This window comes from Moschus berezovskii, chromosome 3 (assembly GCF_049115385.1).
Source record: "Moschus berezovskii isolate FMDL1 chromosome 3, NW_MosBer_1.0, whole genome shotgun sequence".
NCBI lineage: Eukaryota > Metazoa > Chordata > Mammalia > Artiodactyla > Moschidae > Moschus > Moschus berezovskii.
The window spans coordinates 51,888,860-51,914,459 of record NC_142462.1 but is presented as its reverse complement, the minus strand read 5'-3'; the positions used below and the strand labels follow the sequence as shown (position 1 = coordinate 51,914,459).

Genomic DNA, 25,600 nt, shown 5'->3' with positions numbered 1-25,600 from the left:
AAAAACCATTGCCTTGACTAGACGGACCTTGGTTGGCAAAGTAATGTCTCTGCTTTTTAATTTACTATCAAGGTTGGTCATAATACTTCACCATTATGTTCTCTTCTTTCAATAACACAAAAGTTAACTAAGTAACATTATTTAACTGCAGAGACATGTTTTGAAAGTTGTAAGATTGTATAAAGAACACTGAAAATGGCAGGGCACTGAGAGGATCTGGTGCTAGTACTTAGCCAAAATTAGTATCACTGAATTGCTATAATCTCTCACACAAATGTTTCATTAATTTATTTCGTCCTTTGCTTTCCTATCATAACATAAAACACTCAGAACCCATCTTTAATTTTTAACACTGCTTTCACTTCATCATGCTTTCCTCTGAATATTCCTGCACACATTTCTTTGTTGTCTGTTCTATTTTACAAGGAAATGCATTAAAAATCAGAATTATTTTTAACTTCATGTATAACAACATGATATTCAATTTCTTGACAAAATAAAATTCAGAACATTATGAGTCACTATTTTGTGGGTTTTTAAAGATGATTAGTTTGTAATTAATTATTTAGAGGGACACCTTCCTAATTTGCAGATCCTCCTTCAACTACAAAGAAATAGAGTCATCTCTTAAAATTTGTTACATGGCATATCTAAGATGTATTAGGCCTTTGTCATCTTACCATGAACACTTCCTAATGTAATATCCCCAGCAGCAGAAGACAGAAATGATGATTCTGTATAAAGATACTTGACTTTCAGCAAACCATCTTCAGTAGATATATTAATAGAACTTCCCTGTAGTTTATCTACAGTCACAGTCTAGTAAGAGAAAGATTCAAATCAGTATAAAATGAAGGCTAATAAAAAGTGAAAATGGTACTAACAGAATTAGTTAGCAACTAATATTTACAGCATGCAATCAACTTATTGACTTCAACTCCCCAGCTCTAATTACATGATTACGAGCAACAGTGTATTCTCTGTGGAACAGACCCATTATATTCCTGCATTTATTTAGATCTTCTTTACTTTCTCCTAATAATGTTTTACATTTTCTATGTAGAGTTCTTCATATTTTGTTAAATTTATTCATATTTTATGTTTTCTAAATATCATTATAAAAGGTATTTTTTAAACATAATTTCATCTAATTGGCTTTTGTATTTGACCTTAAATCCAAAACCTCACTAAACTCACTTAATTATAATAATTTACCTGAATTAAAATAATTTTTCTATATGTATAATTACATTGTTTACAAGTGATAGTTTCATTTCTTCCTTTCCAATTCTCATATTGTTTTTCTTGCTCTGTCTTGGCTTATCCAGCTCAGGACTCCAATTCAACAGTGAATAGAAGTGATGAGGTTACAAGTAAGCATCCTTATCTAATTCCTGTTCTCAGAGGGAAAGCTTACAACACTGCATCATTAAGTATGATGTTTGCTATAGAGATCTTCTAGATTCCATTTTGTTAGACTAAGGAAGTTCCCTTTTATTTCATATCTGTTTTGTTGCTGTTCCTGTTTAAATCATGAATGGGTTTAAAATTTTAGCATATACTTTATCGATTTTATTGGACTATGATATGATTTTTCTCCTCTCATCTGTTAATGCAGTAAATAAACTATTATTTCTAGAATTTTTCCCCCTTACATCAAAAGTCAGTAGTTTTACATTGAGCAAAATGGAAATACTTTTATATTTACGTCTAAGCTTCCCTAACAAAATTTAGTAGGCATTTATGTCTCAAATACTGAGCACAAAGTAAAATGAAGATATCTAATTAATGAAGATTCTAAATAAGAACTTCAGATTATCTTTATAGTATTTTAAGCAAATATTTTATAAGCATAAAGTGATTGTTAATATAAAATTGCTGACATAAAAACTAAATCACCAGGAAGGCATGCCACAGTTTTGCCCAGGGTCAGATTCAAGCATTACACTGAGGTATTTAAAGACAGAACATTTTTGTTTCTCAACACATTGGCATCAGTATTATTCAACCTTAACACTTCCTTCAAAAATTGTTGAGTGCAAAATATTATCTAATAAGAATTGAGTTTCAAGAATACTAAAATATGAAAAGAGAAATAAAAGTACCTAGAGGTTGTTATGGTAAGTACACTAGAATTACTTTGCCATCTGGATTTGAAGTATAGAATTTTCTTTTTTAATGGACTTTTATTAGATATGTTAAATACACCCAATTACTTCTTATCTACTACAGTTTCTTTTCACTAATTATGGATTCACAGATTTACTTTAAATCTAGTTTCGATAAATCTGTCAAACAAGGACAGATATTTTACATACATTCAGATCTGTGAGGTTACACATGCTTTGCATTCTTCAGTGTAACAGTAAACGTTTAATATTTCTAAAAAAATTATCCTTTATCTACAAAATTTCTTTATGAAAAGTTGCTTTATGCATAGCTTCAAATTCTCCGAGTATTTCCATAAAGCAGACAAGTATGAATACTCTAACTTTTTATAAACAGTGAGGCTGTTTTAGGGAATACCAAAAGATAAATATTGAAAGAATATTTGAAATTTAAATGAAGTGGCAAAGGAGGAATTTTTGATTAGACTCTCCCCACAATCAAATCAAGCCTTTAAGACATTCCTTATATATTTATGAAAAAGCTAAAAATTTACTTTGTTCATTAAACACTAAATATTTTACCCTTGTAGGAAGCTAAAAAAATATCCTCAAAGCAAATGAAAGCAAGCAAAAATACAACTCTCCCCACCACAATAATATTTTAACCAATCAATAAAATTACTTTAAAGAAATATAAAATTCACTGAGGGCCATATATAATGCATTGTATCAGATACTAACTGGAACAATTAAACTTAGGGCACCAAAGTTTAAATATTGAAGGTCTGATTTATATTAATGGTAATAGCACAAACAGTAAAAAATAGACTCATTTAAACTGTACAGCTTGCTTGTTAAGAAAAGGAGCTATTTAAAGAAAGAACAAAAAGCAGACTCAAAAATACCTTTCTTAGAGAGATATTGCTATAAATTAATCTGCCTTCCTACACAAAAAGAACTTTTTCTCATAAAGTCTAGTTATTATAAATAAACATTATCAAATTAAAATGAAGTTTTAAGGGAAAATTGTGGCCTTGTAGTCCAAACTAAGAAAGGAAGGTCAAATGATAACTATATCATCAATTCATTTAACAATCAGATAAAATGGATTTCTATCTTCTCTGTATCAAACTTAGGATACTGAAATTTATAAAATGATACATAAAGAATACTGTTGAGTATTTATCATGCTCACTTGATTCTCACAATCTTCTTGAGCAAAAAAAAAATACAAACCATCATCCCTATGTTTTCAATAATGAAAGAGTCTCAGTCAAGTTAACTGGGAGGGTTAGGACTTGACAAATTACCTTTCCAGTATTTCATTTACCTCTATCAACATCATCGTCATCAACACTACAACAGAGTTCGCTATGCCAGACACTGTATTAAGTAGTTTATCTATAGTATGTTTTAACTCATTTAATCCTCATGACAACCATCTGAAGTTAACACCATTATTATTATTCCATTTTCCAGAAAACCAAAATACATAGAGGTTAAATAACTAATCTGAAAGTAAAGAGCTTAGTAAGTGGCTGTGCCAGGATTCAAACCCAAGTACGCTGATGCTCAATTTTGTGCTCTTAACCAATTCACTAGGCTATCTCTCAAATATCCAAAACATTTCCACGAAAGCTGTATATTAAAAGTTAATAATATATTTTATAAGCATTTTTTATATAAAGCCCCACAAACTTAGAAATATGTCTTAAAAATTAACACTATACATAATATAAACTAAAAGAAATATCAAAACAGATTTGTTAGCACAACACAAAACTCAGGCAGGAAACAAACAAAAAAAACAGAAAGTAGGAATAAATGAATATTCAATAAACCATGAAAGCTGACAGAAAAGATAAATGATGAGTGGAAACTGTGGCCAAAATATTAAAAACAGTAAATAATTATGATGATTTAAATCTTTGATAGTTACATCTGAACATCAGTATGTACTATTCTACAACTGCAGTTGTCCAATTTCCCTTTTGTACCTCCGTCCGACTCCGTGTGACCCCATAGACGGAAGCCCACCAAGCTCCCCCGTCCCTGGGATTCTCCAGGCAAGAACACTGGAGTGGGTTGCCATTTCCTTCTCCAATGTGTGAAAGTGAAAAGTGAAAGTGAAGTCGCTCAATCGTGTCCGACCCTTAGCGACCCCAAGGACTGCAGCCTACCAGGTTCCTCCATCCATGGGATTTTCTAGGCAAGAGTACTGGAGTGGCTTGCCATTGCCTTCTCTGACAATCAGAGAGGTGAAGCTAAATGCCATCTCAAAACTGCCACATAAAGCCAGGCAGTGTCTTTCAACACTTTTTAAAAAGATATATTTGAATGTTTGGGTTTAAACAGTCTCCCACAGGTTCTAAGGAAAAGGTGATGAAAAGTAAAAAGGTGGAATAATTAGTGTGATAACCTGCTTTGTTTAATTATGCCAACAATAATCTACATATAGGATTCCAGTTCCTCTCTACCAGTCATCTGAGGATAAAGTTGAGTATAGAACTGAACAAATTTATGACGAAAGAGCCATGCAAATTATCTAAGTGTAAAACAAAAGATGGCTTGTGTGCTCAGTCGTGACCGACTCTGCAACCCCATGGACTGTAACTGAGAGGCTCCTCTGTCCATGGAATTTTCCAGGCAAAATACTGGAGTGGGTTACTAGTTCCTATTCCAGGGAACCTTCCTGACCCAGGAATTGAACCTATGTCTCTTTGGTCTCCTGTACTGCAAGTAGATTCTTTACTGCTGAGCCACCAGGAAGCCCCAAAAGGTGGCTTGTGCCTGTGTGCTAAGTCACTTCAGTCGTGTCTGACTCTCTGCAACCCCACTGACTGCAGACCACCAGGGTCTCCTGGCAAGAATACTGGAGTGGGTTGCCATGCCCTCCAGGGGTATGGGATTCTCTAGGCATTAATACTGAAGTGGGTTGCCATGCCCTCCTCCTGGGGATCTTCCTGACCCAGGAATGAAACTGGAGTCTCTCATGCTTCCTGCATTGGCAGAGAGGGGTCTTTACCACTATCGTCACTTGGGAAGCCCAAAAGGTGGCTTACACTTTTCTAAAAGATTCAGTATATTACTGATTATGCTGAAAAAGTGTTGACAATTTATACTTCAAAATCATACCTTTATTCTTAATACTATGTTAAACCACAGAAAGCAGCAACAAAAGTTGAATGAAAAATGCAAACTGTCTTATAAAAATGAAAATTCCAATGGCAAACAAAAGCGTTTGGAAACAGTAATGCTATCTAATGGCACCATCTTGTGGGAAACACTGAAGAAAGTTGAGTTTTGAAATATCCTTCAATTGCCTAAAGGCAAAATAAACAGGTATTGGGTAAAAAAAAATACTCAAACCTAATACTTTGGCCACCTCATGCGACGAGTTGACTCACTGGAAAAGACTCTGATGCTGGGAAAGGTTGGGGTGGGAGGAGAAGGGGACGACAGAGAATGAGATGGCTGCATGGCATCACCGACTCTGTGGACATGAGTTTGGGTGAACTCCGGGAGTTGGTGATGGACAGGGAGGCCTGGCGTGCTGTGATTCATGGGGTCGTGGAGAGTCGGACACGACTGAGCGACTGAACTGAACTGAACTGAACACTAAGAAAAATTTAATTCCAATTATAGTATTACTTGGGGCTCCCCTTGTGGCTCAGCTGGTAAAAGAATCCACCTGCAATCCGGGAGACCTGGGTTCGATCCCTGGGTTGGGAAGATCCCCTGGAGAAAGGGAAGGCTACCCACTCCAGTATTCTGGCCTGGTCAATTCCATGGACTGTATAGTCCATTGGGGTCACAAAGAGTTGGGCACAACCGAGCAACTTTCACTTCACTTCACTTCTTCATAGTATTACTTAATGAATAATTTTAACCCACAATCAAAAAAAAAATCTCTTTGAATCAGAATTAAACATTAAATATTTGGGAAGAAGGCACTGGGAGTTTGGGGTTAGACACAAACTATTACATACAGAATGGATAAACAATAAGGTCCTACTGTATAGCACAGTGAACTATATTCAATATCTTGGGATAAACCATAATGGAAAAGAATATAAAAAAGAATGCATATGTGTATATAACTGAATCACTTTGCTATATAGCAGAAATTACCACAATACTGTAAATGAACTCTACTTCAATTTAAAAAATTTTTAAACAAGTATTAAGTATTTAAAGATATTACTGATTCCAAATAAGGAACTAAATAACAAAAGTTTTAAAACACAAATTTAAAATTAAATTGTATAATATTAAATCATCTCTATTTCAAACTTAAATTTACTAATAAACTAAAATGCATTAAAAAGGGGAAGTTATACCACAAATTTTGTAGAATCTACACTCTATGTGAGCCAACCTGAGACAAAACTGCAACTACTAAAAATGAAAATTTCAATCTTACACTTTTATCTGATGCACGGATATCTATATCTCCATAAACTGTTCCCAGGCAGATCACTTTACCTCCTGTTGTTTGAACATGTAATTTTTGACTCTGAAAGACAAATACAAAATACACATATAGAAAAAGAACATAAATTTGACTTACACTAATAAATATTTAACATTTTATACATTTCTACATTAAACAATGATAATAAAGCAGTAACAGAGGAACTAGGAATGAAATAGAAATGTACTGCTTTGAATAATAACATCTGTGAGAAAAGAATGTCAACTGCTGTTAAAGGGCTTAAATAAAGCTGTTTGGACTAAAGGGAAAAAAAAAGACACTCAGGGGTTTCAGTAGCTTAAATGAACAAAGGGGTGGGAATCAAAGACACTGTGACTGGCTAACTAAACATAAATGATGAAGATGATAACAATAATCAATGTTACTGTTCATCATTATTAATATGAATATTATTAATAACAATGACATCTATGCTAATATCTATGCAAACATTCTCTTTGCATCAGTAACAGTGTTCGCTACTTTACACAAACTAACATTTAATTCTCACAACTCAGAGTGATGCATATTATGTTTGCTGCTGCTGCTGCTAAGTCACTTCAGTCGTGTCTGACTCTGTGTGACCCCATAGATGGCAGCCCACCAGGCTCTCCCGTCCCTGGGATTCTCCAGGCAAGAACACTGGAGTGGGTTGCCATTTCCTTCTCCAATGTGTGAAAGTGAAAAAGGAAAGTGAAGTCGCTCAGTCATGTCAGACTTTTTGCGACCCCATGGACTGCAGCCTACCAGGCTCCTCTGTCCATGGGATTTTCTAGGTAAGAGTACTAGAGCGGCTTGCCATTGCCTTCTCCGATATTATGTTTACAGAGAAAGAAATTCAAGAATCAAAAAGGTTAAACAACTTTATCAGGTGATATACTGGAAAACAGCAAATTATAAACTAACAGAATCAAACTTATACCTCCTGCACTAGAAGGCGAGGTTCTTTACCACTAGCGCCACCTGAGTTCTTGCCCATAGAATATAAGTGGAAATGCTATGTTTAATACCCAGGCTTGTGCTTTTAGAAGAACTGATGTGCCTTCTCTGTGCTCTGGCCCTTCCATCAGGCGAGTGTGTATCACAATAAGGCTTTAATAGATGACAGAGCCAGAAGACGAAAGGAACCTACAGTAAATGAATAGAAATGAGTCACCCACGCAAATGAAAACTAAACTACAGCTGTGTGTGAGCTGTTAGATGGTTTGATCTATTTTTCAGAGTACCTTTCTTCACCTTAATATCTGGATAAGTCTTCAGTTCTACCACAAGTATAAGAGAAAAAGAACAGGTAAATACCAGAGAATGAAAGACAGCAAACAACAGAAAAGTATCTAAAAAGTAGGGGAAAAAGTTCAAAACAATCATATACTTTCTGGTTGCTTTACTCAGAGGAAAAAAAAACAACAGTAAAACTTTAGGTAAAAACAGCCCAGGGATGAAATTCAAAAAATTCAGTAAAAAGGGCAAAATGAACCCCTCTTAAAAAGTTCATTTATGTTACAGCATGGTAGACTACTTCATGCCCACAGAAACATGAGTCAGAAGTCCAATTGTATTTAAGAATACAGTCTTTATCAAGCAGACAAGTAACTCATGAACTTTAAAAAAGATTATCTCCAAAATACCTGAAGGACAGGGAGGCCTGGTGTGCTGCAGTCCATGGGGTCACAGAGTCAGACAGGACTGAACAACAACAAGAGTTCTTAACCAAACTTACATGACATTCTAGAGTCTGCAAAAGTTATGAAATTGTAAGCAAAATTCCATATACATGTATATTTTTTCCAAGTAAATAATCATCCTATTTTCAAAGAAGTCTAAAGCTCAAAAATATTATGGAATAGTTAAAATGTTTAAATAAGTCAGAAGCTATTTAGTATAATATAAACTACTATTACTGCATTTTATTTTTTTATTTTTTTGTATTATTACTGCATTTTAAAAATGCAAGTATGTGGCATTCAATGAGGTAAGAGACTTGCTTGAAAAGTTTACTTATTTATTCCCTAATTATGCTGAAAAAATGTACTACTGCTAGACATTTTGCTTGGACAATAAAGAAAGATGAAAATAGCATAAGCTTGGAATGCAGAAAGACCCAATCAAATTTTAGCTCTATTTATTAACTATGGGAACCTAAATGGGTTCCTCAGTCTCTGATTCTGACAGTTTCTTCCTTGATAAAAAGGAGACAATTCATGGAATAAATGAAGGCTTAGCTAAGTTTCTGGATATATAATAAGAACTCAGTAGACAGTTTTGTTGTTTGTTTGTTTTTGTTCAGTCACTAAGTTGTGTATGACTCTTTGGAGACCCTATGGACTGTAGCCCACCAGACTCCTCTGTCCTTGAGATTTCACAGGCAAGAATACTGGAGTTAGTTGCCAATTCCTCCTTCAGGGGATATTCCCAACCCAGGGATCAGAACCCGTATCTTTCACGTCTCCTGCATTAACAGGCAGATTTTACCACTGAGCCACCAGTAGCTATTATTATTGCTATAAACATCTCATTACATAGATCAAATATATCTCAAATCCTTAAAATGAGTGGAAGAGAAACTTAAAGGCAATCACTAACTAGAAATAATATTATACCATATTTAAAGCTTTAAACCAGGTATTTTATGAAGCGTTCCCATTTGTGAATTTTAGTCAGTTAAATTCTGAGATCTCAAGAATGATTCTCTCAACTCAATTCTCCTAACAATCACTAAGATTCAGTGAACCCAAATTTAATTTTTGAATATTTTTTAACTATTTTATTTGTGGGCTTCTCTGGTGGCTCAGTTGGTAAAGAATCTGCCTTCAATGCAGGGGACCTGGGTTGTATCCCTCGGAGGGGAAGATCCCCTATAGAAGGAAACAGCAACCAAACCCATATTCTGGCCTGGAGAATTCCATGAACAGAGGAGCCTGGTGGCTACAGTCCATGGGGTCACAAAGAGTACAACACAACTGAGCCACTAACACATTCTATTTGCAGGACTGATGTATCATGACTTTTATTCTTTCTAAGAGGTATCCTCGGAGAAGGCAATGGCAAGCCACTCCAGTACTATTGCCTAGAAAATCCCATGGACAGAGGAGCCTGGTGGGCTGCAGTCTGTGGGGTCGCTAAGGGTCGGACACGACTGAGTGACTTCACTTTCACTTTTCACTTTCACACATTGGAGAAGGAAATGGCAACCCACTCCAGTGTTCTTGCCTGGAGAATTCCACGGACGGGGGAGCCTGGTGGGCTTCCGTCTATGGGGTCGCACAGAGTCGGACACGACTGAAGTGACTTAGCAGCAAGAGGTATCCTAAAAAAATAAATAGAAGATTTACTAATTTTTTAAATAGGATAAGCATATTCTATCTTAAAATTACTGTAATGGTCCACTGGGCTCCTTTGTAAATCTAAAATACATTATGGGATCTTAGTAATCTTATTTTTCATATGTCTCAAAACATTTTGCTACTTCATTATCCGAGTAGTTATTTCAATATCATTTTTCAATTATTCCTAACTCTGACAGAAAATGTCTAAAAGAATAAGACAACAGAAGAATGATAACCTTGCTTTGAATGGTGTTTGGTGGTGGTGGTTTAGTTGCTGAGTTGTGTGCAACTATTGCAACCCCATGTACTCTAGCCCGCCAGGGTCCTCTGTCATGGGATTTCTCAGGAAAGAATACTGGAATGGGGTGCCATTTTCTTCTCAACGGGATCTTCCCAACCTAAGAATTGAACCCAGGTCTCCATCATTACAGGAGGACTCCTGCATTGCAGCGGATTCTTTACAGACTGAGCTACTAGGGAAGTTTTGAATGGTGATTCTTAACTAAGGGTGATTTTGCCCCCCTGAGGACAATGTGTGGAGATATTTTTCACTGTCCTAAATGAGGACTGTTTCTTAGCACTTTGTTTACAGAAGCTAGGAATACTGCTACCCACCCTACAGGGCATAGGTCAGCCCCTGACAACAAAAATTTATCCAGCCCAAAATGGCAGTAGTGCCAAAGCTGAAAAATCATTTTTCATGTTATGCACATAATGATAGAAAAAAGAAAAACTTACAAAATAGGTATTTCAGAATTTTCAGATGAATCGAAAGATGATTGCAAAGACAAAGACAGCAGTACAGTAGTACAGTTGCTTCTAACTTTGATTGTGAAACTGAAAATCTAAGACTCTGAGTCTCCAGGGGACAATATTCTAGATGAGTGTTCTGAAATTCAAGCATTGATGAGTGAACAATACGTTTATAAGAACAAAAAGTAACCATGGTATTCTCATCCAGTTAGTCATTCAACATGAAAACCGCAATATGCAATCTTTCACAAGAACTGGAACCATCTCATTTTTCCAAAAGGGTATGTAATCTTTTTTGATATTTGTGCAACTCAATGTATTGAAAAGGATCACATGTGAACAGACGACAAAGGTAGGTGTGTAAACAAAGGTGGCTGGAACAAAACAAATAATGTAAAAAAAAATCTAATGCATCCAATTAATCATTCTAATTAGTGCTTATGAAACTAAAAGTGAAAATGTTTTGCAGTTATGAAGCAGAGATGACTGACTTCTCTTCAACAATACTAACAAAGTTCACAAAAGTATTGAGTTTTGAATATGCAAATATAAGAAGTACCAGTAAGAATAAGCTAAGTTTATCAATATGCATTTGAAATCATTTAGAGCTGAGACACGGAGAAGGCAATGGCAAGCCACTCCAGTACTCTTGCCTAGAAAATCCCATGGATGGAGGAGCCTGGTAGGCTGTAGGTAGTCCGTGGGGTCGCTAAGGGTCAGACACGACTGAGCGACTTCACTTTCACTTTTCACTTTCACACATTGGAGAAGGAAATGGCAACCCACTCCAGTGTTCCTGCCTGGAGAATCCCAGGGACGGGGGACCCTGGTGGGCTTCTGTCTACGGGGTCACACAGAGTCGGACACGACTGAAGTGACACAGCAGCAGCAGAGCTGAGACAAATCTAACTTTAAGAAAATTAAATATAAAAGTGTTACAGCACAAAATGAAGCTTTTGTTGTTTAGCAAAATACCTACTTAATCCTTAAGTAATGGGCTACCTAGTACATTATAATTTTGATTAACAATATTTTAAGCATATTTATAATTCTTAAAGACTTTTCCTTACTCCTTAATAAATGTAAGAAAATCATTCTTTAATTTCTAAAACTTGTTAAGATCTAAGAATAATAAGAATGTATTATGAGTTTTGCTGTACAGTTTGAAATGAAATCTAAATGTAATATGATGAAAATCTCCAAAGTTGCTAGAACCTCTACAGTGTCATAACAAAACTGATTTTAAAACAAAAGTTTTACAAGGAATTTCTAAGTGATGAATAAATGATACTCAATATTTTCAGTAAATGATGTTCAGAATAACAGCCTTCATTAGATGCCATGGTTCACAGTTTAAAGTGTTTTAAAAAATAAGATTAAAACAAAATTAGAAAAATACATATACCTTAACAGACTGTAAGATGCTCGTCCCCTGCTCAGTTTCAATTTTGCAATTATCACACTCAATATTTTGGACCTTTACACAGCCAGACCCTGATGACTGGATATTCAAATCTACAAATGGAAAAAAGAAAATCCAAGTTACTATGGCTAATGGCTCCAAAGCATTTAAGTATCCCGCAGAAACTCAGTTCCTCAGTCATGTTCATAACGTCACAGAATTCTGGAAAGAACACAGTTGTCAGTAGTCTCTCTCTAAAGGTAAGGGACCTCCACCACAGCAGGACCAAATGTAAAGCCCTTTTCTACCAGTTTTTAAAAAGCAGTTATTTCTGTTGGCCTCTATCATCTAAAGAAAGGAAGTAACATAGGAGGTAAGCAAAGGAGGTCCAAGATTCCAAATTCTTATAGGCACACCTGGGAGAGATCATAGAAGCCTCTTTCTCACTGAGAAAATACACACACACAAATTTGAGTAAGAATACAGCAACTTAACATCATTAGGGTGAACTGGATACGTCAGTTAGACAATTCTCTTTTAAAGTTCAAAGATTTGTTTCCAAACCTCCCTCAAATTTAAAGCATACTGTAGAAGAAATGTATGTATCAGTGTACATGATCATGACTAAGGTTTTCAAATCCTACCTCTAACCTTTCATATTATCATGCAGCTGTATCACAAGGTAATCTAAAGTAATAAAAAGAGTAGAACAACTCTGAAAAATTTAGTACTGAATAATATTAAAACCTCAAAATTGTGGATAACAGTAATATACATGAAAAAAGTTTAGAAAATAAGTCATCCTTAGCTTGAAAGTTTAACCTTGTGTGTATGCGTACATGCTGAGTCGTCTCTGACTCTTTGCAACCCCACATACAGCAGACCACCAGGTTCTCTGTCTGTGGAAATCTCCAGACAAGAATATTGGAGCAGGCCACCATTTCCTACACCTAGGGATCTTCTTGACCCAGGGATTAAACCCAAGTCTCTTACATCTCCTGCACTGGCAGGCAGATTCTTTATCACTGCATTACCTGGGAAGCCCAACTTTAACCTTAAATTCAACTTAATATGTAACCTGAGATGTCTCTGTATAAAAATTTAAAACACCAATACTTAATACCTAATTCAAATATTGATGATTTTCCTTAAACCAGACCAGCGAAGTAATGTTGCCCCCAACACAAACGACTGGAGCCTAACACTACAATTCCAATAGTTACGGTATAAAGATCAGCTTCTACAATTGTGTATATGGCAGTCTTTATAAAGGTAATGTTTTGATTTGGATTACTATAAAAAACATAAAAGACAATATGCAAATGTAACTGGCAAATTTTTAGCCATTAAGTAGTGGCTTGATCTCAGGCCACTGAAATTTGATCTCAGGCAGTAAAGACAGGCATGGGGAGAAGAAAACAGATTCTAAATATACTATACCCTCAACAGGTGGGTAGAGAAGTTAAAGCTAGATATTGAGTGGTGGTGGAAGTGAGAAATACATTTAAGGAACTAGATCTGATAGACAGAGTGCCTGAACTATGGACGGAGATTCGTGCTCTGTACAGGAGACAGGGATCAAGACCATCCCCATGGAAAAGAAATGCAAAAAAGCAAAATGGCCATCTGAGGAGGCCTTACAAATAGCTGCGAAAAGAAGAGAAGCGAAAAGCAAAGGAGAAAAAGAAAGACATTACCCTTTTGAATGCAGAGTTCCAAAAAATAGCAAGGAGAGATAAGAAAGCCTTCCTCAGAGATCAGTGCAAAGAAATAGAGGAAAGCAACAGAATGGGAAAGACTAGAGATCTCTTCAAGAAAATTAGAGATACCAAGGGAACATTTCATGCAAAGATGGGCTTGATAAAGGACAGAAATGGTATGGACCTAACAGAAGCAGAAGATATTAAGAAGAGGTGGCAAGAATACACAGAAGAACTGTACAAAAAAGATCTTCACGACCCAGATAATCACAATGGTGTGTCAATCTCTTAGAGCCAGACATCCAGGAATGTGAAGTCAAGTAGGCCCTAGAAAGCATTACTACGAACAAAGCTAGTAGAGGTGATGGAATTCCAGTTGAGCTATTCAAATCCTGAAAGATGATGCTGTGAAAGTGCTGCACTCAATATGCCAGCAAATTTGGAAAACTCAGCAGTGGCCACAGGACTGGAAAAGGTCAGTTTTCATTCCAATCCCAAAGAAAGGCAATGCCAAAGAATGCTCAAACTACCGCACAATTGCACTCATCTCACACGCTAGTAAAGTCATGCTCAAAATTCTCCAAGCCAGGCTTCAGCAATACGTGAACCATGAACTTCCAGATGTTCAAGCAGGTTTTAGAAAAGGCAGGGGAACCAGAGATCAAATCACCAACATCTGTTGGATCATGGAAAAAGCAAGAGAGTTCCAGAAAAACATCTATTTCTGCTTCACTGACGATGCCAAAGCCTTTGACTGCATGGATCACAATAAACTGTGGAACATTCTGAAAGAGATGGGAATACCAGACCACCTGACCTGCCTCTTGAGAAACCTATATGCAGGTCAGGAAGCAACAGTTAGAACTGGACATGGAACAACAGACTGGTTCCAAATAGGAAAAGGAGTACATCAAGGCTGTATATTGTCACCCTGCTTATTTAACTTCTATGCAGAGTAAATCATGAGAAATGCTCGGCTGGAAGAAGCACAAGCTGGAATCAAGATTGCCAGGAGAAAGATCAATAACCTCAGATATGCAGATGACACCACCCTTATGGCAGAAAGTGAAGAGAAACTAAAAAGCCTCTTGAGGAAAGTGAAAGAGGAGAGTGAAAAAGCTGGCTTAAAGCTCAACATTCAGAAAACTAAGATCATGGCATCTGGTCCCATCACTTCATGGGAAATAGATGGGGAAACAGTGGAAACAGTCTCAGACTTTATTTTTTGGGGCTCCAAAATCTATGCAGATGGTGACTGCAGCCATGAAACTAAAAGACTCTTACTCCTTGGAAGGAAAGTTACAACCAACCTAGATAGCATATTAAAAAAAAAAGAGACATTACTTTGCCAACAAAGGTCTGTCTAGTCAAGGCTATGGTTTTTCCAGTGGTCATGTGTGGATATAGGAGTTGGACTGTGAAGAAAGCTGAGCGCCGAAGAATTGATGTTTTTGAACTGTAGTGCTGGAGAAGACTCTTGAGAGTCCCTTGGACTGCAAGGAGGTCCAACCAGTCCATCCTAAAGGAGATCAGTCTCCTGGTGTTCACTGGAAGGACTGATGGTAAAGCTGAAACTCCAATACTTTGGCCACCTCATGTGAAGAGTTGACTCATTGGAAGAGACCCTGATGCTGGGAGGCATTGGGGGCAGGAAGAGAAGGGGACAACAGAGGATGAGATGGCTGGATGGCATCACCGACTCGATGGACATGAGTTTGTGTAAACTCTGGGAGTTGGTGATGGACAGGGGGACCTGACGTGCTGCGATTCACGGGGTCGCAAAGAGTCGGACACAACTGAGCAACTGAACTGACTGAACTGAATGCTATTCTCACGCTTTCATTGAAACAGTTATAGACAAACTGGAGGAACATGAGTTGAGTATGAAGAAAACAACTATGTTGATTTGAGGGGCCTGTGGAATACATACACTGAAACAGTAAAATTGGAAATGGGATTCTGGCTCTAAAAAGAGGAATCACAAATAATGAGGTTTGGGTAGTTCATTTTTATCTGAGCTGCCATAAAATTTTGCTTATCTCTATTTCAATATTCAGTTTATTTTGTACTATCTAATGCATTAGCAAATTTTTCTCCCCACTGTAGACTTTTATATTTTGAGATCAGGGTCTCTTACTCATCTAGGTTAGTTTAAAAAAAAGTTGAGAAGCAATAAAGCATAGTTATAGTTATTCAGCAGACTTCAGTCAGTTCAAATCTCAGCTCCACCACCTTATATCTGAGAGACTACAGGCATATTTTTTGATCTATCCCACTAGAAATTAAGTTTCATGAGGGCATGGATCTCCTCTACTTGTTCACCCATACTAAATAGTCAGTATATGAAACTTGTGATGTACTGTGTTGCTTCAGTCATGTCCAATTCTTTGCCACACTGTGGACAGTAGCCCACCAGGCTCCTCTGTCCATGGGATTCTCCAGGCAAGCGTACTGCAGTGTGTTGCCATGCTGTCCTCCAGGGGATCTTTCTCATCCAGGGGACTGAACCACTGTCCCTAGTCTCCTGCATTGACAGGTGGGTTCTTTACCACTAGGGGGTCAACAAACTTGTTGTATTTCAATTCTGTTATCGAAAATGGTGACAAAAACAGTGTTGATAATATAGTGCAATTGTAATTAGAAAAGATTATCTTAGAAGTGTTATCTGCTATTATGATCATTAATAGTATCTTCCTTCCGTCCTAGGAAGGCAGAGAACCTGGGAAGACTTTCCTAGAGAAGTGTCGCAGAAACTGTGGCTTCCATGTGAGAAATAACATGGAACTCAAAACACCTAGAAAACATATCTGGCCGCCATTATCAATTGACCTTTCTGGGACAATCTAACTATGTGTTTTTCTTCAAAGTCTGCAACTCACAGATAATTTACTTAGGCCAAAATGAATGCTGATGTTTCCAGTAAGAAGCCGGGTGCCTATTAGAAACCAAACACTGGTCCAGATTACATGGAACATACTATAGGCAAGGTTGTTTGGGGAACAGACCCCAGGCCATGAGCAAGGGGAAATGTGGACGGCCTGCCATGCCACTCAATGGATTACCCAGATACTTTAACCCTGAAAAATAAAACACTTTGCTATGGACAAAGTGCAGTAATACAAATAGGAACAAAGTGTCAAAGGACGATAGGACAAAAAAATGTTATGTGGCTTCAATTCAGTTCAGTTCAGTCGCTCAGTCGTGTCCGACTCTCTGCGACCCCATGAATCACAGCACGCCAGGCCTCCCTGTCCATCACCAACTTCTGGAGTTCACTCAAACTCATGTCCATAGAGTCAGTGATGCTATCCAGCCATCTCATTCTCTGTCGCGCCCTTCTCCTCCCGCCCCCAACCTTTCCCAGCATCAGAGTCTTTTCCAGTGAGTCAACAAGATCATGGCATCTGGTCCCATCACTTCATGGGAAATAGATTGAAAAACAGTGGAGACAGTGTCAGACTTTATTTTTGGGGGCTCCAAAATCACTGCAGATGCTGATTGCAGCCATGAAATTAAAAGACGCTTACTCCTTGGAAGGAAAGTTATGACCAACCTAGATAGTATATTAAAAAGCAGAGATATTATATTGCCAACCAAGGTTATGTGGCTTAGGTTATTCCAAATAATGTTTCTATTAGATTTATAAAATTGCTACAACTTAAAACTTAATTCCTAACTGCTCCTCAGAAACCCAAAGCAGAACAGAAAAAAAAGACATAGCTTCTGAAGGGGTCAAGAGTAAATTACGTTGAAAAGTCAGATCCAAAGGGACAAATTAAAAATGCACGTCGGCCTAATTTCAGAAGTTCACAGGGTGTGCCCCGGGCCCCAAACCCGTTTTACAGTCACTTGCCAAACTTCAGGGGCGCGTTCACTTCCACGGACGCCTGGTGGTCGATGACATCAGCCACGATGGTCACCTCCTTCTGCGCCTCGTCGTAGTTCACCTGCAGGCCGGCCAGGGCCCGCGCCCCGCCCTCCACTCCGCTCACTGTGACCAGCACGCGATCGCCGTCTGGGTAGGTGAGGGGGTCCAGGGGCCTCACGGTCAGGTGGCATGGGAGCCGCGCCCGCAGCCGGCCAAAAGGGCTCACCAGCAGCGCCCACTCCTTCAGAATCCCGCGCGCAGGGTCAGACCTAGAGACCTCGGGCTGGGACCCACCTGAGCCGTACAGCCGGGACTGACATGTCCCACATGCCCAGCGCCCGGTGGCGTCGCCGGTCCACACTCTGAGCAGACAGAGCCGGAGGCAGCCCAGCCCCCATCCCGAGAAGGGGAACATGGCGTGCCCCTCTTTCTCCCCCACCCTCTTATCAAGTGGGTTAGTCTCCCCACGTCCAGTCGGCTTGCCGCTGTGCTGACCAAGCCAAAAGGGAGGAACTTGATAAGAGGGTTTGCTGAAGCAACAGCAAGACTGGACACCTCGTTCAGCAATGTAAACGTCAGCTACACGGGTCTGGGCGGCAAACTGGAATTTTAAAGTTCTAAGTATCCATCCTGACCCGAACCCCTCGCCTACTCCCGCCCCTTTCGCAAAGGGCGGTGGGATAGGTAGTTCCAATGGTGGCCAGATGTTGAAGGGCTCGGGCAACTGAGAAACTACATTTCCGAGAAGGCAATGCGCAGGAAGCTAAGGGTAGTTAGAGCAGGTGTTGGACGGAACTCGGAAGGCCTGCGCTTTTCCCTCAAGCCCATTAGCCATTGGAGGACGGTGTTGGGGGTGGGGATCTACACCGGCCCTGGCCAATGGAAAGCGAGGAAATCAAAAGATGGGCCAGGCTGCTTGGTTTCCTTGGATACCAAAGACGCGACTTCTCCGAAGAGGGTGGAGCTTTGGAGTGAGACGGAGGAACATCCACTGAGAAAAATTAGGAGCCTAAATAAGAATCAGGACGAACAGAAGAGCTAAGAAACTGCGCTTTTAAAGGTGAGAACGTGATTTAAAATAGGAGTACCCTCAGTGAGTGGTTAGCTCCAAGCGTCATTAAATTAATGCGGGTTACCCTGGGATGGAGAATACTCCTGCAAGAGGTAAAAGACTCATTAGTGCTCTCAAAGGAAACTCCCTCTTCGAGAGCAAATATAGGAATAGCATTAGCGTCCTGTCTCCTTTCAGACTCTAAATGACCTCGGGCCAGTCATTGAATGTATCTGAGTTTTAACTACTTGCGCTTAAAATTAAGTCAATAACACCTTCTTTGTCTTGCCTCAAAGGTTGTTTTTTGTTTTTTTTTTTTTTTTTAGGGATCAAATGAGATAGTGGATGTAAACACCGGTACACAGGCAGTAAAGTTGCAGTTTATATTAGTTTTATATCTAAAAATCCTAATGAACTGAGTTAAAGTCCTCAGGGGCTCAAGTCACAGAGTTCTTCGCAAGCCATTACCTGTTTAAAAATACAGTGTTTTTCTTAAGTTATCCTTTCCTCCTTTCTGTCCTAGTCCATCTCCCTCCTTATAAAGGCTCACTCATGATGGGTGCGGAGAATGCAATGGCACCCCACTCCAGTCCTCTTGTCTGGAAAATCCCATGGACAGAGGAGCCTGGTAGGCTGCAGTCCATGGAGTCTCGAAGAGTCGGACACGACTGAGCGACTTCACTTTCACTTTCCTGCATTGGAGAAGGAAATGGCAACCCACTCCAGTGTCCTTGCCTGGAGAATCCCAGGGGCGGGGGAGCCTGGTGGGCTGCCGTCTATGGGGTCACACAGAGTTGGACATGACTGAAGCGACTTAGCAGCAGCAGCAGCATGATAGGTGCAAGCTTTTAGGTTCATCAAGTTCCCACTGTCCTTGGCTTTGTGTTTCACTTCATCATAATTATTCAAACTGATCTTCAAACTGTCTTTTTAATAAAATCCCACAGGAATAACCTTGCAAAAGGCATTGGTTTAAGCATGTTGAGAATGCACTCAACTTAGTTGTTCAGTTCAGTTCAGTCGCTCAGTCATGTCTGATTCTTTGCGACCCCATGGACAGCAGCACACCAGGCCTCCCTGTCCATCACCAACTCCCGGAGTTTACTCAAACACATGACCACTGAGTCGGTGATGCCATCCAACCATCTCATTCCCTTCTCCTCCTGCCTTCTATCTTTTCCAGCATCAGGGTCTTTTCAAATGAGTTAGCTCCTCCCATCAGGTGGCCAAACTATTGGAGTTTCAGCTTCAAAATTAGTCCTTCCAATCAATATTCTGGACTGATTTCCTTTAGGATGGACTGGTTGGATCTCCTTGCAGTCCAAGGGACTCTCAAGAGTCTTCTCCAATACCACAGTTCAAAAGCATCAATTCTTTGGTGCTCAGCTTTCTTCACAGCCCAACTCTCACATCCATACATGACCACGGGAAAAACCATAGCTTTGACTAGACGGACCTTGGTTGGCAAAGTAATGTCTCTGCTTTTTAATATGCTATCTAGGTTGGTCATAACTTTCCTTCCAAGGAGTAAGTGTCTTTTAATTTCATGGCTGCAATCACCATCTGCAGTGATTTTGGAGCCTCCCAAAATAAAAATCTGACACTGTTTCCCCCTCTATTTCTCATGAAGTGATGGGACCAGATGCCATGACCTTAGTTTTCTGAATGTTGAGCTTTGAGCCAACTTTTTCACTTTCCTCTTTCACTTTCATCAAGAAGCTCTTTAGTTCTTCTTCACTTTCTGCCATAAGGGTGGTGTCATCTGCATATCTGATGTTATTGATATTTTTCCTGGCAATCTTGGATTCTAGCTTGTGCTTCATCCAGTCCAGCATTTCTCTTGATGTACTAGGCATATAAGTTAAATAAGCAGGGTGAGAATATACAGCCTTGATGTACTCCTTTTCCTATTTGGAACCAGTCTGTTGTTCCATGTCCAGTTCTAACTGTTCCTTCTTGACCTGCATACAGATTTCTCAAGAGGCAGGTCAGGTGGTCTGGTATTCCCATCTCTTTCAGAATTTCCACACTTTGTGGTGATCCACACAGTCAAAGGCTTTGGCATAGTCAATAAAGCAGAAATAGATGTTTTTCTGCAACTCTCTTGCTTTTTTGATGATCCAACAGATGTTGGCAATTTGATTTCTGGTTCCTCTGCCTTTTCTAAAACCAGCTTGAACAACTGGAAGTTCATGGTTCATATACTATTGAAGCCTGGCTTGAAGAATTTTGATCATTACTTTGCTAGCTTGTGAGATGAGTACAATTGTGCAGTAGTTTGAGTATTCTTTGGCATTGCCTTTCTTTGGGATTGGAATAAAAACTGACCTTTTCCAGTCCTGTGGCCACTGCTGCTTCTGCTAAGTCGCTTCAGTTGTGTCCAACTCTGTGCGACCCCATAGATGACAGCCCACCAGGTTCTGCCGTCCCTGGGATTCTCCAGGCAAGAACACTGGAGTGGGTTGCCATTTCCTTCTCCAATGCATGAAAGTGAAAAGTGAAAGTGAAGGCGCTCAGTCAGTGGCCACTGCTGAGTTTTCCAAATTTACTGGCATACTGAGTGCAGCACTTTCACAGCATCATCTTTTAGGATTTGAAATAGCTCAACTGGAATTCCATTATCTCCACTGGCTTTATTTGTAATGATGTTTCCCAAGGCCACTTGACTTCACATTCCAGGATATCTGGCTCAAAGTGATGTTCACACTATTGTGATTATCTGAGTTGTGAAGATCTTTTTTGTACAGTTCTTCTGTGTATTCTTGTCACCTCTTCTTAATACCTCTGCTTCTGTTAGGCCCATACCATTTATGTCCTTTATTGAGCCCATGTTTGAGAAAAGTTCCATTGGTATCTATAATTTTCTTGAAGAGATATCTAGTCTTTCCCATTCTCTTGTTTTCCTCTATTTCTTTGCACTGATCACTGAGGAAGGCTTTCTTATTTCTCCTTGCTCTTCTTTGAAACTCTGCATTCAAATGGGTATATCTTTCCTTTTCTCCTTTGCCTTTCTTTTTTTTTTCAACTTGAAATGTTTACTTCATTTTTTTTCCTTTTTTTATTGGAGGCTAATTACCTTACACTATTATATTGGTTGGTTTTGCCATACATTGACATGAATCCGCCCCGGGTGTACATGTGTTCCCCTTCTTGAACCCCCCTCCCACCTCCCTCCTCCCCATATCCTCCCTCTGGGTCATCCCCGTACACCAGCCCTGAGCATCCTGTATCATGTGTTGAACCTGGACTGGTGATTCGTTTCACATATGATAATATACATGTTTCAATGCCATTCTCCCAAATCATCCCACCCTCACCCTCTCCCACAGATTCCCAAGACTGTTCTATTGTAGCCTATTATACAGAGTGAAGTAAGCCAGAAAGAAAAACACCAATATAGTATACTAACGCATATATCGGAGAAAGCAATGGCAAGCCACTCCAGTACTCTTGCCTAGAAAATCCCATGGACAGAGAAGCCTGGTAGGCTGCAGTCCATGGGGTCGCTACTAGTCGGACACGACTGAGTGACTTCACTTTCACTTTTCACTTCACTTTCACTTCACTGGCAACTCACTCCAGTGTTATTGCCTGGAGAATCCCAGGGATGGCAGAGCCTCATGGGCTGCCGTCTATGAGGTCGCACAGAGTCAGATATGACTGAAGCGACTTAGCAGCAGCAGCAGCAGCAACGCATATATATGGAATTTAGAAAAATGGTAACCTTAACCCTGTATACGAGACAGCAATAGAGACACAGGTGTATAGAACAGTCTCCTTTGCCTTTCATTTCTCTTCTATTCACAGCTATTTGTAAGGCCTCCTCAGACAGCCATTTTGCTTTTTTGCATTTCTTTTTCTTGGGGGTGGTCTTGATCCCTATCTCCCGTACACTGTCACGAACCTATGTCTATAGTTCATCAGGCAGTCTATCAGATCTAGTCCCTTAAATCTATTTCTCACTTCCACTGTATAATCATAAGGGATTTGATTTAGGTCATATCTGAATGGTCTAGTAGTTTTCCCCACTTTCTTCAATTTAAATCTGAATTTGGCAATAAGGAGTTCATGATCTGAGCTACAGTCAGCTCCTGGTCTTGTTTTTGCTGACTGTATAGAGATTCTCCACCTTTGGCTACAAAGAATATAATCAGTCTGATTTCGGTGTTGACCATCTGGTGATGTCCATGTGTAGAGTCTTCTCTTGTGTTGTTGAAAGAGGGTGTTTGATATGACCAGTGTGTTCTCTTGGCAAAAGTCTATTAGCCTTTGCCCTTCTTCATTTCGTGCTCCAAGGCCAAATTTGTCTATTACTCCAGGTGTTTCTTGACTTCCTACTTTTACATTCCATTTCCCTATAATGAAAAGGACATCTTTTTTGGGTGTTAGTTCTAGAAGGTCTTTTAGGTCTTCATAGAACCGTTCAACTTACACATGGCAAATATTTTTAGATTAAATAGGAAACCCTAATAGATGATTTCATTATGGTATGGTAATTTTGTTACGGTGATTTTTCTGATGCACACCAAGTCAGTGGAATTGGCAGCTGAACAATAATTGTCTATGTGGCAAAAGTCATTGCTTTACTATTTTCAAATAAAATAAAACTGACCAAAACCATTACTTTTTGGATCATCTGAGCTTTAAAATGGAGATTATGTACATTAAGTTTAACATAAGATATTAAAAAGTTAGTGATACTTTTATAAGTCTGATGTCATGTAGCAAGTCTGTCCACATATCAATAATAACCAATAAAAGTACCACCTTCCACCTTTATGACATTATAGTTTTCAGAGCATGTTCACATGTATCATCTCATGGTATCCTCACAAAACACTCTGTGTTTAGCAGGGCAAGTATTGTTATGCTTACATTATTGATGAAGAAACAAGTTTTGAAAGATTAAGAAACAATTAGAAGGTCTGACCCTCTCACCACTCTACTAAAAGGTCCTTCTATCTTCCTAACACCTTTGGAGAAAAAAAAAGTATTTACGAAATGAATAGAAAGTTGTATATAACTTCCTCCCATATTTAGAGTTTACTTGTAAAATATTTTTGCACAGTCAGTTTTTTAAAAGCCATTCCTGCAGTCATGAACATGCAGTGCTGATAGGAGTATGTTCTTAAAACTTTCAGAGTTCAGTTTAGCAATATGCATAAAGCACCTTAAAAATGTGTGTATCCACGACCTAGAAATTGTACGTAAACATACAATTAGGGATATTCACAAAAACTTACATTCAAGGAATTTTTTTTACAGAATTACTTATGATAATAAAGAACTGAAGCAACTTAAATGTCCAAATATAGGAGGGTGTTACATAATTTGTGAACATCTGAAATATTATGCAATAACTTAAAATTATATTTTGAAGACTGTTCAATTATATGTGAAATATTCTACAACATAAAGAAAAACCTATAATTCTCCTTCTTTGTATGGAAGAACTACACTCACATCTACCACACTCACATAACTTCCCTTCTGACACTTCCAATCATCTAATGTGTGGAGGTTTTCCCCTCAACAAAAAGCAATTTCTATGATACCAGCTGGATGTCCTGCAATTCAACTCAATTCTGACACTAATGTTAGATCCCATAGGTTAGGGGTTCAATTCCACAAAACTGCTCCCACCCACCTCAGATGCCAATCACAAGTAGGAGGTCCTCAGGTTACCCACAACTTCTATCCCATTCGGCTAGAAATTGGAGATTCCCACAAGCCCCTCCTCAGATTCAATTAATTTGCTAGCGTGGCTCACAGAAATTGGGAAAATACTTGAATTTACCACTTTACTAAAGGATTAGTAAAGGATACAGATGAACAGTCAGATGAAGAAGCACAGAGGGTGAGGCCTGGGAGGGTCTGGACTGCAGGAGCCTCTATCCCCGTGGAGTCAGGATGTGTTCCTCTCCTGGTGTGGATGTGTTTACCAATCTAGAGGCTCTCCAAACTGCATACAGTCTGACTGTTATGGAAGCTGCATCATGTAGGCTTATCAACTCCATTTTCAGTCCTTCCTTCTCAAGAAACTTGAGGGCAGAGCTGTAGTTCCAACCTTCAAATCATGTCTTGTTTTTTCTAGTGACCAGACCTCATCCAGGAGTCTATCCAAAGGCACTTCATTAAAACAAAAGACACTCCTATCACCCAGGAAATTATAAGAGCTCAGGAGACCTTTTTTGGGAGCCAAGGGCAGAGACTAATAGATTATATATTGTTCTGTTATCTCACAATAATGTTAAGGGACGTGAGTAGAATATCAAATTGTATGTATAGTGTATGATCTCAGCTCTATAATAAAAATAACAGGAATTTTAACATAAAACTATATTTAAAAATATATTCCATAGAGACAATTATAGGGAAACACAGCTTGATAACAATGGTTATCTCTAAGTTTTTTTGTGAGTCTTCAATAGTGAATATATATTATATTTATAATAAAACAATTTAGATGCATTTCTTAGCATGCATTGTTTCCTAAGACTGACTCAAATAATTAAATAGGTAGAGGATTTCTTACCATCTAAATGCCCATGAATATTTTACTTAATAATTAATATTCAGTAAGTGTACAATTTAATATAGCATGATGAAATTCTGTCTGAGATATTTTATATTTAACTATTCTGATAGTTAAAGCCGTGGTTTAAGCAGCTGTTTCATAAGCTAGCCTAGTGATTAATTTTGACACCTCATTCTGTGATGAAGACTTAACATACTCCAGACAGCCTAATGGAACAAATTCATTCTATACTGGACAATACATTCTGCGAAGTAAAGGAGAGTCTCTCATTGAGTGGCTGAGTCTTTTAAAGTGTTGGGGCAGGGAGGGTGGGGCCCCTGCAGCTGGGAGTCCTGGTCCGCCTAGGGCTCTTTAAACTTTGCATTTGGCTGAAGTACACC

General features: G+C 38.8%; 2 protein-coding genes across 6 annotated transcripts in view; one reads left to right on the top strand and one right to left on the bottom strand.

Moving 5' to 3' along the window:
• The window catches only part of FAM185A (family with sequence similarity 185 member A), a 76,049-nt gene extending 57,765 nt beyond the window's left edge, over positions 1–18,284 (bottom strand). For all 3 annotated transcript variants that reach the window (XM_055420716.2, XM_055420715.2, XM_055420717.2), the window contains exons 1-4: positions 17,617–18,284; positions 12,067–12,176; positions 6,532–6,624; positions 681–819 (exon numbers count right to left, since the gene is read on the bottom strand). In XM_055420716.2, coding sequence (XP_055276691.2) covers positions 681–819; positions 6,532–6,624; positions 12,067–12,176; positions 17,617–18,046 — 772 coding nt within the window. In that variant the 5' untranslated portion in view covers positions 18,047–18,284. The remainder of the gene's footprint in view (positions 1–680; positions 820–6,531; positions 6,625–12,066; positions 12,177–17,616) is intronic.
• A 215-nt stretch (positions 18,285–18,499) lies between these two features.
• The window catches only part of CCDC146 (coiled-coil domain containing 146), a 165,942-nt gene continuing 158,841 nt past the window's right edge, over positions 18,500–25,600 (top strand). For 2 of the 3 annotated variants that reach the window (XM_055420696.2, XM_055420697.2), the window contains exon 1: positions 18,500–18,691. The gene's annotated coding sequence lies outside the window, so the exon portion shown is untranslated. The remainder of the gene's footprint in view (positions 18,692–25,600) is intronic. The other variant, XM_055420695.2, reaches the window with a different exon arrangement.